The sequence below is a fragment of the Poecilia mexicana genome, unplaced genomic scaffold (genome assembly GCF_051168715.1).
Source record: "Poecilia mexicana isolate PSO_F unplaced genomic scaffold, ASM5116871v1 scaffold_13, whole genome shotgun sequence".
Classification (NCBI taxonomy): domain Eukaryota; kingdom Metazoa; phylum Chordata; class Actinopteri; order Cyprinodontiformes; family Poeciliidae; genus Poecilia; species Poecilia mexicana.
This window is the reverse complement of record NW_028263382.1, coordinates 21967929-21986444: the sequence shown is the minus strand read 5'-3', so window position 1 is coordinate 21986444 and position 18516 is coordinate 21967929. Positions and strand designations below refer to the sequence as shown.

The window sequence follows — 18516 nt, the reverse complement described above, 5'->3', positions numbered from 1 at the left end:
AGGAAACTCTAAGTGGAGCTCAACTAACCTAAATCACAAGGAAAGGAAAAGAAAACAGAAACAACCTTCGTCAATCATCACTTCTAAGCTTCTCCTAAGTAGGAAAATGGTTCAAACTCTGGTGGTGGACAAATAAAAGGCCATTTTTAGAATGATTACAGAAAAGATCCAGTTTAATGAAATTGGGGATTTTTAGCCTGTGTATGTAAAAAGACTGATGATATTAGTACAGTGAATGAAAGCCAGACTCAAATTGGCAGGAAGAACACCCACTTCCTGGAGCTTAGTCTGGTTGCACTTCACTCTTCACAGACATGGTTTACGATCTGAAAAGTTCTTCCTCATTGTATTGGGATACTTTCTGACTTTTTGTCATACATGCAACATGACAAAAAAAGTCAAAAAATGGGCCATATGGGAGTAAAGTCTGCTGAAACATAGGAGCAGTCTCCAGAGAGATTTTTGCACGGTCTACTCAGGTCATGACTGATGAGTCCACTTTGTGCAACAATGCAAGGTAGAGAGGCAAAGGAGACACTGCTGGACTCTCTGCATGAACTAAATGTAGCCAAATTGGAATTTGAGAAAGAGCTTAGACAATGAAACACAATTATCTACCCACTCAGCTTTTTCTGTACTGCTTGCCCTGGTCCCTCATGCATTTCTTTTTTGACTGGACCTACCTGATAGCCTGGGCATAGAGAACGTTGCATGTTATGCAGCCCGAATGCCATTGAGTAAATAGCATTAATGACAAATCCCATCTTGGTGTCCTGTGCGTAATGAGTCTGCAGGGAATCCCTTCCTGTAAAAGGTGCACAGAAAAATAGATAGTTAAAGCGGAGGAGGACTGACCATTGCACAGGACGACTGTCAGTCCTAAATAATTTTTTTCTAACATCAAAGGGCCCTTTCTCCTCTTCCTCATCAGTCACTCCCCACCTCCACATTGTATTTCTGCGTCTGTCTGTGTTCTTTTGTAATTCCCGTCCCATTTCATTAGGACAAATAAGAAATGACTCCCTTTGATGCAGCTCTGGAGCACTGTTTAGCCTATGAATGAAGTGAATGAAACAGAGAGAGAAGGGGATGGCATTGAATCAAAATATGAAAATAAATGGAGGGTTCATTCTCAAGATGAACCTAAAGGTCATGTGGTCTCTTTGTAGCTGTTTGTCAAAAAGCTGCCCCTAAAGATAACCTGAGTTTTCACCAATTCATATTTTATGGATAAAAGTTATCCAGCCCAATCTGCATGAAAGTAATTGTTCCCCCTGGGTGAAATTGACTCATATTAACAGTACTTAATAATAAAGTTTAATTTCTCTTGAGACACCTACGCCTGAGTATGACCCAACCTGAAGAATCAATAAATCGCTTAAATAGAGCATTTCTGACAACATAAAGTAGGATAAAAGGTCTTAACAAGCAACACATCATTCGCTAAAAAACTGAAGAGAAGCAAAGTCACTGACATCTATTAGGAATGGACTAGAAATAGTTACAAAACCATATCGAAGGCTTTGAGACTCCACAGTGAATCAATACGAACTATTGGAAAACCTGTGGAACAGGGGTGGACCTGCTCCACCTGGTGAAAACTACTAGCTCACACATTTGCCAAAAACGTATCTTGACATTTCCTCAAATTATTTCATATCTGGCATCAACGATGATTATTACACTTAGGCACATTTACGTGGTCTAGCATTATTGAATGAATTCTGCTCTATACAAAAAAAAAAAACAAAAAAAAAAAAAACAGGAGAAGGTCTGACCTTCGATGGGTGACTTTACACTCCTCTCCACTTAGATCGTGGTGGCACGGCCTTAAACAAGCTGCTCCAAAAAAACATCCAACACCAGTGAAATTAAAACTATTCTGAGTGGGTCAAAAATCTCCACAGAAATATAAAAGGCTCATAGCCAGTTATCATAAGCACTTTATGGATAGTATCAATGTTTCAGTTTAGGGACCAATTACTGATTCAAAAAGCAAAAGATGTGGTTTGGAATGTTTTATTAACAGAATCAAAATTACAATCCTACACCCAGTGTAGGAGCAGATGATAAATGAATATATGATCCACCTGGCGTGCAGGTGGACACTGAGGATATGTAAAGAGCAAATAGATGACCTTCACAATGATCAAAGGTGGCTCTGACTTTAATTCATCTGACAAGGTAGCAATCAGTGTGTCAAAACTACCCTGCTGTATCACCGATGCTCAGTGGCTTAAAGCATTAGCTCTCCCTATACGCCGAGCAATATTCTGAAATCAGAATTTCTTTGATGGCCTGAAACATTCAAGTGCCTTCTGTTTTGGTATTTTATTTGTGTCTCCACTTACTCTCACAGGTGCGGTTGTACTTGTTGCTCTCCTGTGGATGACCTTTAAGTCTACAGTGAAACCGATGCTGCCAGAACTCCGGAAACCAAGGATTCCTGTGGTTGTTTTCAGGACGGAGCTTAAGGTAGTAATCATCAAACCATTTCACGTCCGCCGACTGCAGCTTGATGGTAATACCCCCGGCTGCCTCCTCGGAGTAGCCTTCTGTCACGTCGTACCTGTCTGCCCATCCGTCGCTGCGACGAAAGGAAAGGAGAGAAAAGTGGCAATGTTAACAAGTCTAAGCATTCAAATGGGGGCAACCAGAATGCAGTTGAGGATATAAACTTACAATGCCTTATAAAGGTATTCAAATTATTTGAACTTCACATTTTTAATGTTACATCTAAATATTTTAATGTATTTTAGTTTTATGTTATGATACAGACCAACACAATGTAGCACATACATGGGAACAGGAGTGAAAAAAATGGATTATTTCCAAATTGTTTACAAATAAAAATTTTGAAAGTGCGACGTGCATTTGTATTCATCCGCCTTTACTCTATTAACCCTATCCTTTGCAGAAAACAATTGTCTTCAGAGGTCACCTAGGTAAAGAGAGCCCACCTATGTGTGATTAATTTTTCATCTCAACAAAATCCAACGGTTCCGTGCACATCATAGAGGTTTGTTAGAGGAAATAAGACAGCATCACAAAGACCAAGAAACATAACCAGACATAGAGTGAAAGGAAACAAAAATAGAGCCGCCACTAGAGAATCAGAAGACATGTAGGAGGAAGAGATTACATCATGATGGGCCATGTCCAAAATTCAACGGATCACTTACAAACGGGTTAAAACCACGAGGCACATACACACCCACACACATGCACCGCCAGACTCTTGAGATGATCTAGGTCAAACTGGGTTCGTCTGATGCTGCTGATAAAATGCCAGCTATATGCATGTGAGCACCTCACAGTTCACCCCCACAACACATTTAGACGCTATAGTTTACATCTTTGGCGAGACGCCGGGGTCTCCTTTACAACGAACAGATGGCAACGTGAACGTGTCTGCATGCGAAAGGCAGAGATAAAGGGAGGAAAGTGGATTGAATGACAAATGTCTTCTCCTTCCACAATTCATTGCCAGCCTGTCACAACCAAAACAATGATCCTCAGTTCTTACAGTGAAAATTAGTTTCTTTCAGCATTATTTTTTGTTTATTTTCTACCAGCGTTTCTTTTCTCTCTGTGTCTCAGAGCCTCCAGAGTACAGAACTAATTTTCTCCTACAGCAGTCCCTGCACCCTCAGTCAGACTGGAGATCCAGTGTGGAAGTGAACTGCTTCCCCTTATCTGCCTACCTCAAAGTTCACCTCTGTCGATTTTTACTTTCTTTTTGTCACAGTTACTGTCACCCTCTGTCACTGAGCTGTGGTCAGAAATCGCATATAATTTTTCAATTACCATAAATCTATCTAACATGAGTAAATGTTTAGCCTCATATTTGTATGGTGCAAAAGGTCAAAGCAATTAATAAGAGACTACAATCTTGTCACTGAAATTCATTTAGTTTTTTTTAAACTTTCAATGAAAATTAGTTCTTTTAAACCAATTAATGGGGGCATGTTGTGTTGGATTGACTTTTTTGATTATTCCCTCATCAAAAAACATACCTGGAGAGTTGCTCTTTCCATGCATGTTTGAGAAATCCTTGTATCTCCCGTGCAAGCCATTCAGAGGTGCCTAAGCACTTGGTCTCACAAAGATATTTCCATGAAACTCCTCCTAGAAGCTGCAGTCCCCAGCTGAGCTTCTGCATCACTGAGCACCCCTCCCCTGCACCGACCCCATTCAGCTCCTCCAGACTAGCGGCAGCAGAAATGAGCAAACACCTGGTGGAACTGCATGACTTCTTATCAAAATAATCCTCAATCCAATGCTCCTATGAACAGTTGTAAATGGCATAACGGAGGAGCACTGTTGTGATGATGTGCTGAAGGGCGAGTGTCAGAAATATCAGCCTCTTCTTAAAGTGACAGAGGCCAATTTGAAGGCTTCAAATTACAAAGTCAAAGTTCTTTTAAGTCATATTTGATGTGTACAGCATATTTAAAACAACTGAACGAAACATATTTTCTCAATTTTGCTATAAAATGGCACTCTGTGCATGGAAATACATAATGCTGGCCTTTTAAAGGAAAAGCAAAAATTATGTTACCATTTTTACTGTATCTCTATGCAGAGTGACGATAGGTTTTTTTTGAATGTTAAGACAAAATGGCTTTAAATCATAGTGAATCTTACTAGTAACGCAATATGCACATTTCAATGATAATGTAGAGGTATTAGAGGAAGAAATCTGAAGTTAGTGTCATGTTTCATACATCTCAGAGTTTCTCCCATCAGCATTTCTTTGTCAACATTTGAACTTTACTAGTCCTGTACAGTGAGAGCATGACACAACTAAAAGACTGGGACAGTAGAAGCCAATCAGAACTACCCTGAATAAAGCAGCTGAGTATTTTTTTTATTTTTATTTTTTTTTTCAGTAAGAGTTGGAATCAGGTGTAGGGATAAAGTGGCTCCCAAGGGTCTGCACATGCTTTTCTGCCAAAAAAAACCCTCAGCCTATCCACTTTATTGACAATGATTATACTACCTAAGCTGGCTCCTGTGTACTGGTGTCAATTTCAACACTTGTGACTAAATGCTAAACACCTGAGGCTATTCCACACACTAAAGTAGTTAGGTGAGCAAAGGATTTGTAAACTGATTTCATTTCATCCGTTCACATGGTAATAAAAGCATCCTGGGATAAAATGGGATGGAAAGATGTGCTAAACGGTTAGCAAATGGGTGCAAGTCCTGGGAAGAAAACACATAAAACTGAAACCTATTTTTATGGGACATATCAACAACCCCAAGATAAACATTCAGTCACCAATCATCTCTTTATCAAGGTTTTATCATTCCAGGAAGAAGAAAAAAAACAGGATACTGTACATACAAATAAATACAATAGAGTAGGGAAGCTAATTCAATCTGTTGTTGCTGAAGATGCGTCACGTTGAAATGTGTACAGGTGCATGAGGGCCAGCCTTATGACATTACAATCACACAATCTACAGAAAACCACAGCACAGAAAGCTGATGTACTCAGTTACCATCAAAACAGCAAAAAGGGTTTCACAAAAACATAAGGGTAAAAATACTTTATTGTGTAAAGAATGTAAATATCACTTTTCAGTGTGAATTATAATTTGAATGGTGTTGAGTTCACAACAATTAAATTACTTTCCTCAAGGACAAAAATATCAAAAATACAACCTGAATTTTACCAGTGAAACACTTTTTGCTGCACAGCCTGTAGAATGTTCTGTGAAATACACATGCTGAATTTAAAGCCAAATACACAGACAAATGGGTTCTTACAGATTAAAGATTAACACTTCAGATGTGCAGCTGTGTGGGTGATGTTGCAGAAAGAGGAGGGTTTTAACGTAGGCCTCCAGGATGCGCTTACAGAAGTACTGTATATGAGGATAAGCTGAGTGTGCGAACGAAAAAAATGGCCGCAGTTGTTTACCTATTATTTCATCAGGCAGTAGACGGATCAATCGCTTTCTATTCTGGATCAAAATAAGTGTTATAAATGACATTCTGTCTATTTCTCTCTTCCAGTCTCTTTCCACATGTCTGGAAGCCCAAGGCCGTTGTCATGGTTTTCCAGCCCACGCTCAACCTGCTGTCTGTACTTTGTGTCTCATTAGAGGCACACTGGATCGTAAGTGTATGCACATACATACACCCACACACACACACACACACACACACACCCCCACACACACACACACTTCCACGCTTACTTTTCTATTCACTATTCAATTAACATCTGATGCCCTGCACCAATGTCACAAATGCTATTTGAGTAACCGTACAATATTCCAGTGTTGTAGGCCACCAAAATACCTTAAGCGTAACTTAAGCAAATCAGTTCTAAAAAGCTGGGCCCGAGGCATCTGCCTTTCCTTTCTGTTCATTCAGGGTATAAATAGAAACTAGAACTCATTTGCAAATGGTTATTAATTTTTAGCTGGCTGTTTCTTGGTTATAAAATCTATCACAAGGCTGAAGTTTCTGACTGTCTGGATTCCAGAAAAAGGCTCAGCCAAAGCCTTGGGTTTCTTACTTTGTATGTCAGTATTACACAATGTTACATACAGAATTACTTTGTATAAAAGAATTTGCCTCACTAAATGTAGACGCTAAAAAAAATAAGTAGATCAGAGCAATTTTGATTGCTCTAAATCCAATAAAACACATTTGATCCTTATACTTTAAAATGATTTATTCTGCTCACAGTTGTAACAACTTGTAAAGAACTGGGCATGTGTTCAATATCAAACAGCCAGACAAATTCATATTTTAAAGTATTATTTTATCAGCTAACACCTTCAACAGGCCACCAGTTCATCACAAGACAACGTAAGACACTTAAAGGGTGAACAACCACAATCCTAAAGAGGTAAAGAAAGAGGCAAATTAATCTAATCTTTATATTTTTGACAATGGGGGGGACGAAAAGTAACAAGAAAACAGAGACAACATGCAAACTCTGTGGACAAATGCGCCGTGCATCCTTACTGAGAAAGATCCACATGTAAAATAGGTTATGCAGATTTCTCTGTACCTTAAATCTACTAAATGACTTAATGGGCCTGAAACAGTTTGAGGTTTTCAATTTAGTAACCGTAACTCAAAATAAATGTCATAAATTGCACAATTAATAATTAAAGCAATTGCTTTCAATTAATTGCTTTAATTTAAAACAGAAAAGCAACAATTATTCCAACAGCGGCTACAATGATATAACATTGATTATTAGTTCTAACAATATTACTATATCATCCATTTATTGTCATTTTGACTGAGAAACAAAGACTTTAATCAAAAGTCCAGATTAAGCCCTCATTAATTCTTTAGTAGTTTTTAATTTTTTGACCTTTAACCTTCTATACCTTAAAGTTACACAGGTAGAACAAGCTCAAGCTTTTATTAGCTGGTCTGCTCTTGTAACAAACCTTCAGTCAGTGACTTAAAGTACACATTAGCTTTAAGTTTAGAGAGAGGACATGATGTGTTAACCTGTGCTCCTTACAGCCAAAAACTCCACAGCACTTTCTCAACTTAATAATAATTTAATCTGTGGAAACTGTTTTCTTTTTTTTCTCTGTCTTTTGAAACCATAACATTTATAATAATGGCTTGTCTTTGTTCCAGCAACTGACCCATTCCTGGTTAAATTATTTATTCTGACTCTGATGTAGTAGTTATCAAATCTTTAGGTATTTGTTCCTGATTTTTACTTAAAGCACAAAGGAGCAAAACAGCATAAACTAGAAAGAGAAATTTTCTGTCGGATATCCAAGTCCTGTGGTGAAGAAGAGGTTGCTCATGTTGAGAAAATGGAAAGTTAAGCCATTTAATTAAAAAAAAAAAGAAACTAATCAGTTCCCTTAAAACACATGTTTGCATTGTTCTCTAATTACCGTAGACAAAGTCACCAGTTGAGTAAAAAGAGGTCATCATCTGTAAAAATATTTGACTTGGATCTGAAGCTGTGCTGCCAATAGGTCACTTTAGTAATTAATGCCCATGTTCAATAATAACATGCAACTCGATCCCAACACACTCGCTCTGTCACTGCCATGGTAACCTGGCACAGATTCCACATCAGCATCTGCTGCTTATAACCAAAAACACTACACACACACGCACGCACACCCACACACAATAGTCTACACAATAATACAAACAGCATAGTAAAAGAACCTTAAACCATTGATCAGCTGAACATAAAGGACACGCAAAAAGCTTAAACACTATGTGAACAAAGTAGCACATGAGTGTGAGTCGTCCATCAAATGAACTTTACATGTTAAGCTAATCATAAATGAAACACCGTGATCACTAAATTTTATGTCCTCCATAATAAATGCTTCACTGTTGTGTCTAATCCTTTTCAGTTCATCAGTGCATGAACAAAAGAGAAGTGATGATGGGCAGGGCGGAGGGAGTTAGAAGAAAGATCGATCAAACTGTAATTTGGGGCTTTAATAAGTAATAAAACAAATGGGTTGCCACCACTTTCATTTGGCTTGTGTACTCAACCGCATTATTTATATTTAATAATAATTCAGGGGGATGAAATGTGACAAAAACACAAGAATTCACATTTCTCTGCTTTCCTCGCTTCAACAAAAGGTTTTTATAACGGAGCTGTGTTTTGTTTAATCATCTTAGAAAAAGCCAGTCCAGTCTATCTTTAGTAGTAGTTAATTCTTGGAAGAAAAACAGAGACATCAATAATAACAATATAAGCTGTTATTGTTCATCTGTCATGCAAAGACAACTAAAATGATTTTTTTCGTAATGAATAGCAGTAGTTGCCCTATAAGATATATTCAAAATGTGTCTTCAGTTGTGTCTGATTCAAATTGACTCATCACAAAAGTTGTTTTTTTTTTTTCAAATAATGGATTCTCCGATATACTTCTGCCTTTAGACAATTTTCTACATTATAACCTGCAGGAAAATTCTGTTTGTTTTTCAAAACATGTAACATTGTCTCCTTGTGTCTCAGTTTTATTTGTCTTTATTGTTTTTCTTACTTATGCCTGAGACCACGTCACTTAAATAAACTTTTTGTGGTTTCGTAGTTTTGTAAGCAGCTGACTTCAATGGAACTGAAACATGTAGCATACAAACACACATGTCCTTAAAATGCAAGAACTGTTGTTGAGTTAAAAAAAAAATCTAGCTGCGTGTTTGGTCATTTCCTGTATGAAGGTGAACCTCTGCTGCAGCCTCCACCATGTGGTCTTCTGGTATTATCCTGTAATTAGCATGAATTGTATAAGAATAATTAAAAACACATAATAATATAGTCCTTTAAAAAATCTTGCTTTTAAGTGCAACTTTCACATTAGCAAAAAAAAAAAAGTAAATCACATTCATATTAGCAAACACTGTGACTTCTGACAGCAACAGCCTCATTATCGCATAGTTGGACAGAAAACATCAGCTACGTAAGAAAAGGATAAAAAGCTTTGTGATATGCAGATTGATGAAGAGATGTTGAAGCAAGGCTGATCTGAGGTCTAGCTGCAAACAGTAACCGTGGAGATGAACTGACTACTACTGAGCGATGACAGCTCATCTATCATGGACCCCAGCCAAGCAGAGGTCAAGGGTCACTGTGACAACAGCAAAACTCATTTAGCCAAATGTCGGAACTGCATCACACACGGACACTGTGGAGTAAGAATGTGTGTGTGTGTGAGGGTGTGCGTGTGTGTGTGTGTGCCATAAGATACAAGACTCATTTATGTGTGTATTCGAGGGTGTAATTCAGTGAGTGATCGGACCACTTTACACGCCTATCATTCAATAACGCACAGACACAGAGAGTAGAACAGCCTGAGCCTGCTTACCTTGGCGGCAGGTTCATTTTTACCTATCTATCAATGTCACACCTCATTACCCTCTGGCTCTGTTTCTGGCTGCTCTCAGCCCAGCTCACTTTCCTGTTTGTCTTTTCTCCCCACATCTGGATCCACTCTCCGCTTTTTTTTTTTTCTTTTTTTCCACATTTCCTCCACCTGTCTCAGTCATGCTGATTGCCTTCTTTTTTCTTTCAAACCACTAACAACTAAATTATGTGGCTACTTTTGTGCAAATTTTGTTTTTATTCAAAGAAATCTTGAAGAAGAAAGGTGTGTGTAGATTTAAATAAAGATCCTGAAAGTGGTGGCAAGGCGATGCTGAGTGCTTCCTGCTGGCGTTTCATCAGCAGGACGTTTGTTTCTATGACAACAATTTCTTGAAAATTTAGCTATTTTATAATAAGATGTGATTAACTCTTGGCTTATTATCATACATTAAAGTAAATTTGTTTGTGCCTAACAAACAGATTTTTCCATTAGAAGAAACAAACGGTGGATGTTTTCACTTTGTTGTAGGAATGATGTATTGCTGCAGCTTTTTCCTCACAGTGGAAATACAAATAGGTTTGTCTGTGTTTATTGTGAACATTATTATTACTGTGTTTATAGTGAACATTGAGACTGAACACAATTCCAAGTCCATGTAGGTTAAACAAGGAACAATATCTGCTGTTACAGAATCAGACCTTAGCAGCCTGATGCTATCCTCGGGACAATGCATGTTTTCTGCCGGAGGCCCAGAAAAGGCTCCAAAAATATTGTGACAAACTCAATTGTTAATGCACTGCCTTCTGAGTTTTACCTTTGCTAAAGTAAAAAATAAGATTTTTACGACGTGGCATAATTTCGTTACCAGAAAAAGCGCTCATCTCTTAGCAACAGATTAACAACACATATTATTATTGTCCAAAAAAATGTAAGATTTATTCTGCTCTTTTGAAATACTACTTATCTTATACTACTTGCAGTTGGTGAATCTTTCAGAAAAGTGAAAATGTTTCTTTTTTATGTCATTGATGGTAAATATATTATAAAACAGGCATTCAACACAAAAGTAAAAATCTGATTTATACTTCGTGGCAGTTCGTTAACAGAAAAAAAACAACTAGTCTCTTAACACCAAATTAATTAGTTTATAAAATATGAGCATATGAGCTCTTTTGAAATACTGCTTATCTGCTCAGACATAGGAAACTTACAGCTGGTAAATTTTGCACAAGTAAAAATGAGATGCATACTTTGTGGCACTGGGTTACCAGAAAACACACTCGTCTCTTAGCAACAGATCAACAACAAATATTGTTATTTTTCAAAAAACATAAGATTTCTTCTGCTCTTTGAAACACTACTAAACTTACACTACTTAAGAATTGTGCAGTTGGTGAATTTTGCAGAAAAGTGAAAATATATATTTGGCATTGGTGATGAATATATTATAAAACAGACATTCAACACAAAAGTAAAAATCTGATTTATATTTTGTGGCAGTTCGTTACAAGAAAAAAAACCGTTAATCTCTTAACATCAAATTAATAACAAGTAATAATATTGTTTGTAAAACGTAAGTTCTTTTGAAATACTGCTTATCTGCTTAGACAAGAAATTTACACTTGGTAAATTTTGCATAAATAAAAATCAGATGTTTACTTTGTGCACTTGGTTACCAGAAAACGCGCTCATCTCTTAGCAACAGATCAACAACAAATATTGTTATTGTTCAAAAAACATAACTTTTTTGAAATACAACTTATCTTAAAAATTCTTCTTAAAAATTGTGCAGTTGGTGAATTTGGCAGAAAAGTGATTTTTCTTTTGTCATTGGTGGTAAATATATTATGAAACATATACTTGTCTGTGTAAGTGTTCTGCCAAGGTGGCGTCTCTGTAGCTCTAACTGGAAACTCAGCCATCCTAGAACTGAGTTTTCCACCATGTCTGCAGTTCTGACAATCCACCATCACTATAGTTCTACAGCTCTGCCCCTGGAGGGGGAGACAGAAATCACATAATGCTCAAAACAGCAATTACCTGCTGTGAAAATGTGAAGGCTTTTATTTTGTAGGGTATGTGTTGCTCTTATTTTGGAAGTCCAAAGTGGTTGTCTGTTTAAGAGAATCAGTTTCGTGAGTCATATTGTTCTTACTTCCTTTGCTCTTCTGCCATCTTAGCTGTGTGAAATTTTCTCTGATTTATACTTTGTGGCAGTTCTGTTTCTATATTTCTAAATGCCAGCTCTGCCCTCTTCTTTAGTAACAGAGTTCCTCCATCACTGTAGTTCTAACCTTCTGCCATGACTGTAGTTCTAAAGGGGAGCTCAGACACAGAGGCAGACAAAATTGACAAAATTCTGTCTATTTTGAGTCTATGCTGTATACAGAGAAGATTAAAAAAAAGGAAGAAGTGATTTACAGAACAAGCTTTAGTAGAGAAAAAAGTGACCTCAGTAATAAGAATTAGGATGATAAAATTTCCACTAGTATTGCTTGTCCTTGTCTGTAAAATAAAGACATTAAATGAAGAGTTTTTTGATGAATATGAGTGCTCTTCTCTACACTAAGGGTTCAGAGATGTGTCTGCTAGACCTTATTCAAGCTGACTGATTACAAAATATTTTCACAAAATCTTTTGTCAAAACACAGAGTCTACTGTACTTTTACCTTGAGCCGATATTTTCCATCTTTGCTACTTGTCTAAAGAATAAAAAAGTGTCCTCTTAGTCCTTCAAAAAAGGACTAAGCACATTATTCTCTATATTTCTCTCTTCATTTCGGTCATAAATTAGATTTTAATTCCTAAAACACGGAAATCAGTTTTAGAGAAATTACACGACCTTAAACTAAGAACTATTAGAGGTTTGACCAAATTCTGCTGCGCTGCACTTTATTTGGTGGGTTCAGAGATAAAGGGACTAAAGACAAATATGTGGTCTTTCTTATAGATTTTTAGTTCCATTTTCTTTCCTTCCATTGCACAGTTATTATATTTCATAAAATCTTATTCAAGATTGCAGTTCGGTGGCAATGTGACAAAATATTAATAACTTTTTTTACCATAAAAATGGCTGTGCTTTATAAAATGTATAAACTAAACTTTATTTAAATATGCATTAGATTCAGAAAGTATAGGAATGAGCAAACAGGCGTCCATCATTTTTTTATTATTATTATTAGAAGTGCAGCAGAATCACCCATCTTCACTTTACCAAAAAGACACGCTGAAGAAAAATAACTAAGTAGAAGGAAGCAGGAGGTGCAATAAAATAAATAGCTGTAAGACGAGAAGCAGATGAATGAGTGCAGATAACAGACATTATTTCCCTTCCAGCTGGGGTCTTTGTCTGGATGTAGTCAGGTGTGAGAGTTTTACACACAAACTGAAGACACCAGTTCACAAAAAAAATGGGCTATATGAAAGTGTGACTTTAAGTAAAAAAAAATAAAGACTTAGAAAGCTCCACAAGCCATCTATACCCTAAATACCTTTTCATGTCATCCAGTTATGAGTCACAAAGCATTTTTTACTTGCTCATCAATTTTAAGCCAGGGATAACCAGGCAAAGCTTATTGTCTGCTGAAGATGAAGAGAAGACGGCAATATTGAAGAGTAGCAACAAAATACAGGTCAACACCGAAAGGCAAACTGAGGAGAGTGAAGGATGAAGGAAACAGCTGAAAGAGCAATCGGGTCACAGAAGAGACAGTTAGACTTATGAATGAAAGACCAGGGGAGGCGAAGAGGTTAAAGACAAAATATTCTCTGGGATATGTCAAGGCGGAGAAGGTATGAAGTGACACAGATGACGTCTCCAGGGATGAGATCGAATTACGGGCTGAGAAAAAAGAAGATCAAAAAGGGAGACTGCAGCTTTCTACACAGTTTGGATTATGTTTGCAATGTTGAGGAACAAAGACCAATATGTTGGAGGAGAAGATTTGAGTTGAGCCATAGCAAAGCACACACACGCGCAAACTCACAGTGGGACGAATGTTGAAAATCTGATGTTGGGACGAAAGAGTTGGAGGGAAACACAGACTTTATATTCCATCTTTTCCTTCAGGTCCAGCCTCATTACTTTTTATTGCTTCACACATAAAAGTGTGGTCTCTCATATTCGACACAGCAGACATTGTAATATCACCTGCTGGGGTAATACACCTCCAGCGTACCATTACTCTTCCTCCCCGAGTCTTTTTTATTTCGGCCTCGTCTTTATCACCACGGTGGCCTTCTGGTCTTTTTCTTCCCTGATCCTTTTCTCAATCTGAGCCTTTTGAACCCCTGTGCTATCATTTTCTTTTTCCTCTATGCTTCCCATCACGCTCTGAGACTTCTACTTGAAGATCTCTGTGCCAAACCCTTTTAAAGCGTGGGGCCAGACAACAATGATGGCAAATTTGCACTATTTAGGTGAGATTTAGGTGGCATTTCAAATGATACATGACATGCCAAGACAGTTTGACCAGAAACAAAGCATCCAACACGTATTGTGACACAAGTGGAAACTTTTGGAAGAGCGTGAGGAACATGTAAAGCATCACATCCTGGAACACGCTTCCTGACATATGGAAATGCACATCCGTCAGTAAACAATTTTATGTAACATAATGATACGCCGGTGGCTTAGAAACAGGAGTCAGAGCTATTTCCTGCTTTGCAATAATTATACTGGTTGGGCCTTCACACAAGGACGCACACACATACCGCTAGTCAGTCTGTTTGACAGCAGGGATTAGTGAGCAGTGCAGCTAATGCCCGATAATGAGCATCCAGCTTATCGCCCACAGAATCGTGTGTGCATCTGGGAGCGTGTGCTTATCAGAAAAAGAGGAAAGGGAGGAACAGACAGGTCTGCAGTAAATTAACTGTTTCATTATGAGCTTTAATGAATCCCCCACTTCTGATTTGCAAAACGTTTTTTTTTTTTTTTTTTTTTTTTTTTTACTATTAACGTAACTAAAGAACTTCATTTACTTCTAGTATAGAGATTATTAAAGTCATCACAATTAGCCTTGATTAATTTTAGCCCAAACTAATATTATCACATAGCTATGATTGTTAAAGATGTTTTGAGACCAACACGGCTGTGACTCAGACGTTTCTCTGAATCCACAAATAGTTAGATATGACATTAATTTCAAAAGCACGGGTCGGTAAAGATATGAAATGATGAGCATCCAGTCAAAGAGATCATTGTCAATGTTGATTACAAGGTATATGCGCTGAAATCATTCAGTGAATCAAAATCAAAACTTCTAGCCTTTTTATGATTATGAATCAAGTGCAAGAAAATGTTTGGATGACTTAGCAGTATGTACATTTTACATAATAAATGTCAAAGTCAATTGAAAAGCCAAGTGAAAGATGCCAACATTTTGGCTGAAGACAAAACTTGATGGTTTCATGGAAACAGTTGTTATCCAGTTGTTTAAATTTAAATTAAATTCCCAAATTAAAGTGTTACATTTATTTAATATAGGCATGAATTACTTTACTAGGAAAAAATGTCTTTCCACCACTGAGAGGGTTTTTGCTTTAACATCACCTCTTCCACCACTCTGTCTAGGACAAACTTTCTGTCTGGCACTCGTGAAAAGGCAGATTTCCCTGCATCGCTGGTATTATTAGGGTTCATTTATTTCAGTAATTTTAAAATCTATAGTTTGAGTACTATGAAAACAGAAAATAAGTGAAAATAATGTCTCAGATTTTGAATACATTTTTATGGATCACAGCAGAAAAGTTGCAAGGGCTCCACTGAGTTTGTGCTGTTCTGCTTAAGCAGCATAATTTTGTCTGAGAGCTGTTAGCTGAAGGATCTCCCATTATTGCACAAGGACACAGATGGAAAATCATTTATAGCACACAAGCAAACCTCTCGATCCCTTTTTTGCAAACTTCCTCTCTTTTATACACTCTGCCTCTGTCTTTCCATCATTTTTTATCGCCCTCCGTCTCAGCCGTTGCCATGGTAACAAGCTATGCGGGGGCTGCGATGCAGCACACATCACACCCATGTCTCCAAATTCCCTGGAAGACAGGGAGAGCATGGGAGACAAATGGATAATAGGTCTCTGGCATAGATTTGACTGATTTTGAAGAGAATAAATGTCACTTGACACCCAGGTGAAAAGAAATCTCCACAGTTAGCAATGCAAAGTTAGATTATTCGATTAAACAGTTAACGACTGCGAAGTGAATTTTAGTCTTGCACCTCTTTCGGTAGATGCTGCACCTGGCCGACACCTGCAGACTGCAGTCTGTCTGCGGCTTCAAAGCCACTAATGCGATGTGACACTTTCAGGATTTCACCAAATGCTTGTAGATTCCAGACTGGCAGCTCTTATGCAATATCTACCTAAACAAAGTGAGCTACACCGTTAAGAAGTGAACTTCACAGGTCCTTCTTTCCAAGTCAAACAGCAAGTGTTAAATCACTAAAAGTAACCCTGGAAAGAACTGTATTGTTTTTAAAAATCCTAAATACTAAAATTACTAAAACTCCTTACCCAACAATGTTCAGAAACTGTTGAGGGAAAAAAAGAGCATATAATTTAAGAGGATAATTTAATATAAAATAACAAGGTGCTGTCACAATAGTGAAACAAAATGCGCATTGAATGCATGAACAGCTAAGTGATTTTTTATTTATTTGAACAAACACAATTTAAAAAGATTAAAAAAGTAGTATACAAATCATGATAATTTAATGCAAAGTTGGCATTTTTAATGGACTTTCAATGCAACTTTTAGAGCAACTTCGCATTAAGAGTGTCATTATTTACCGAATGACACTTCATGACAACTGTCACAAACATTCATAAAGACTTCTTTATGTTAATAACAGGTGTTATGTCACGTTTTTGACAGTGTCATGTCAGTCTTATGCACACCCCTTCAAATAAAGTGTTTCCGAAAGGTAAAGCCAGTACAATTTAAAATAATGTTAAGTTAAAACAAACTTAACATCCAATATATTTAAAAAATATCCAGTTGAAAATTATGTACATTTCAGTCAAAAGAATATAATTCAAAGGAATAAGTAGTGTATAGTGAAATCTATGCATAACTTTAAATTGTATGAGGGGATAGGAATATCTTTTTTTTATTACTTCAATCTACTCCCTTTGAACAACTTGCAATTATTTTTCTCTCATTGTCAGTGTTTGTATATACTGCCTTTTATTGTGTTTGTTCAAATAAATAAAAAAATCAACTAAATATAAAGTTTTGCATGACTGCAAACAAAATCAAAAGGCCATTGTTTCCCTCCTAAACATACAGGAGAGGGAAAGAAAGAATTAAAGAATTGCGCATCGCAGCTCATTCGGGATAATCTGTTGGCAGGACAACTATTACCTCTGAGTTTCCAATTCTGGCGTTTTTAGAAGAGTGTTAAGATGGAAGCCATTGTTTGGAGACAGCCATAAGTCCTGTTTACAGTTTACCACAGAGCATGTAGGGGGTACAGCAAACACGTGCAAAATGTGCCTTATGAAACCGAACACACCTTGTATTGTTTCATTCTGCTACACAATGACCAGCTTCTTTAAGTTGACTCATCACATGACATACCGATAAAGTTCAAATTAATTAGTGGTTGTAACATGACTGAACATGATTCAAGACTTTATTAATACTTTCCATTTCTCTACAGTAAACCTAAATGCACCAACTCATTACATAAGCCAACATGTGGATGTCTTAGATAAATGCAAGCAGTTCTAATGAAAATATGTGGGGAAGATTTTCCTCATAGTTACTTTTCCTGCTCCTCACACTGAATCAATAGACTGGTATTGTAATATGATATCAGACATAAAGCTCTGCTGTTCCACTTTCTCAATGTTCATGTGTTTTCCTCCGTTGGAGTCCTGCGGTCGTTCCTCAAATGAATAAAAGTTCACATTTCTTTTAATTAACTCCAAGGAAGAGCTAAATTAAGGAGCCATTTATTTCCTGTCCAGGCACTTCAGGAGATAGCCGAGCAGCTTGCAGATAGCCTTTCAAATGTGTGATGGATGAAGTGGATTGTGCGGAGGAGACAAAGCATCTGTAAAGGTTGTGAAATAAAGTAGAAAGACAAAAAAGTCAAGTGTTGACATGGAATGGGGAGTGAAGCAGGGGCAATGAACACAAAATGCAAAAGTTATTTCCTTCTTAAAAGGTTTTCGTGCACAAGAACATTCAAGTATCAAAGATGAAACAGGGAAGTTTATTATGGTGTGGATTACTGTGACAACAACCATTAAAAGGATTATGATGTGTGTAAGGATGTGTGTGAATGTATTAATGTGTTTGAGCACACAGAACCACTGATGTAACCGTCAGATTAATCCCTCTGGAAAATGAGCAACAGCGTGCCAAAGAAGAATTTTAAAACAGAAAAACAGCGCAAACAATCAACTGATCAAAGCAATCAAATAAATGCAACGTCTCAAAGTGAGATATATATATATATTTACTCTGCACTGCCGTCTCTTTGCTCCTCATCCCTGCTATCACTGTCTGTATCTCATCCCCTGCCTATACTCTCTAATTCCAAGCACTTTTCCCATTGGAGTGCTGTAAGAGGATAAGACCATTCCCTGGGAGAGCAATAAGAGGATAAATTGTGTGTGTATTTGTGCATCTCCCCATATCAAAGCCTGCCTGTATATACAAAATGCCT

General features: G+C 37.2%; 1 protein-coding gene across 1 annotated transcript in view; it reads right to left on the bottom strand.

Annotated features, from left to right (window-relative positions):
• The window catches only part of grm5b (glutamate receptor, metabotropic 5b), a 52033-nt gene that overhangs the window by 11351 nt on the left and 22166 nt on the right, over window positions 1-18516 (bottom strand). The window contains exons 6-7 of the mRNA XM_088011884.1: window positions 2352-2587; window positions 684-805 (exon numbers count right to left, since the gene is read on the bottom strand). Of these exons, the coding sequence (XP_087868010.1) occupies window positions 684-805; window positions 2352-2587 (358 nt within the window). The remainder of the gene's footprint in view (window positions 1-683; window positions 806-2351; window positions 2588-18516) is intronic.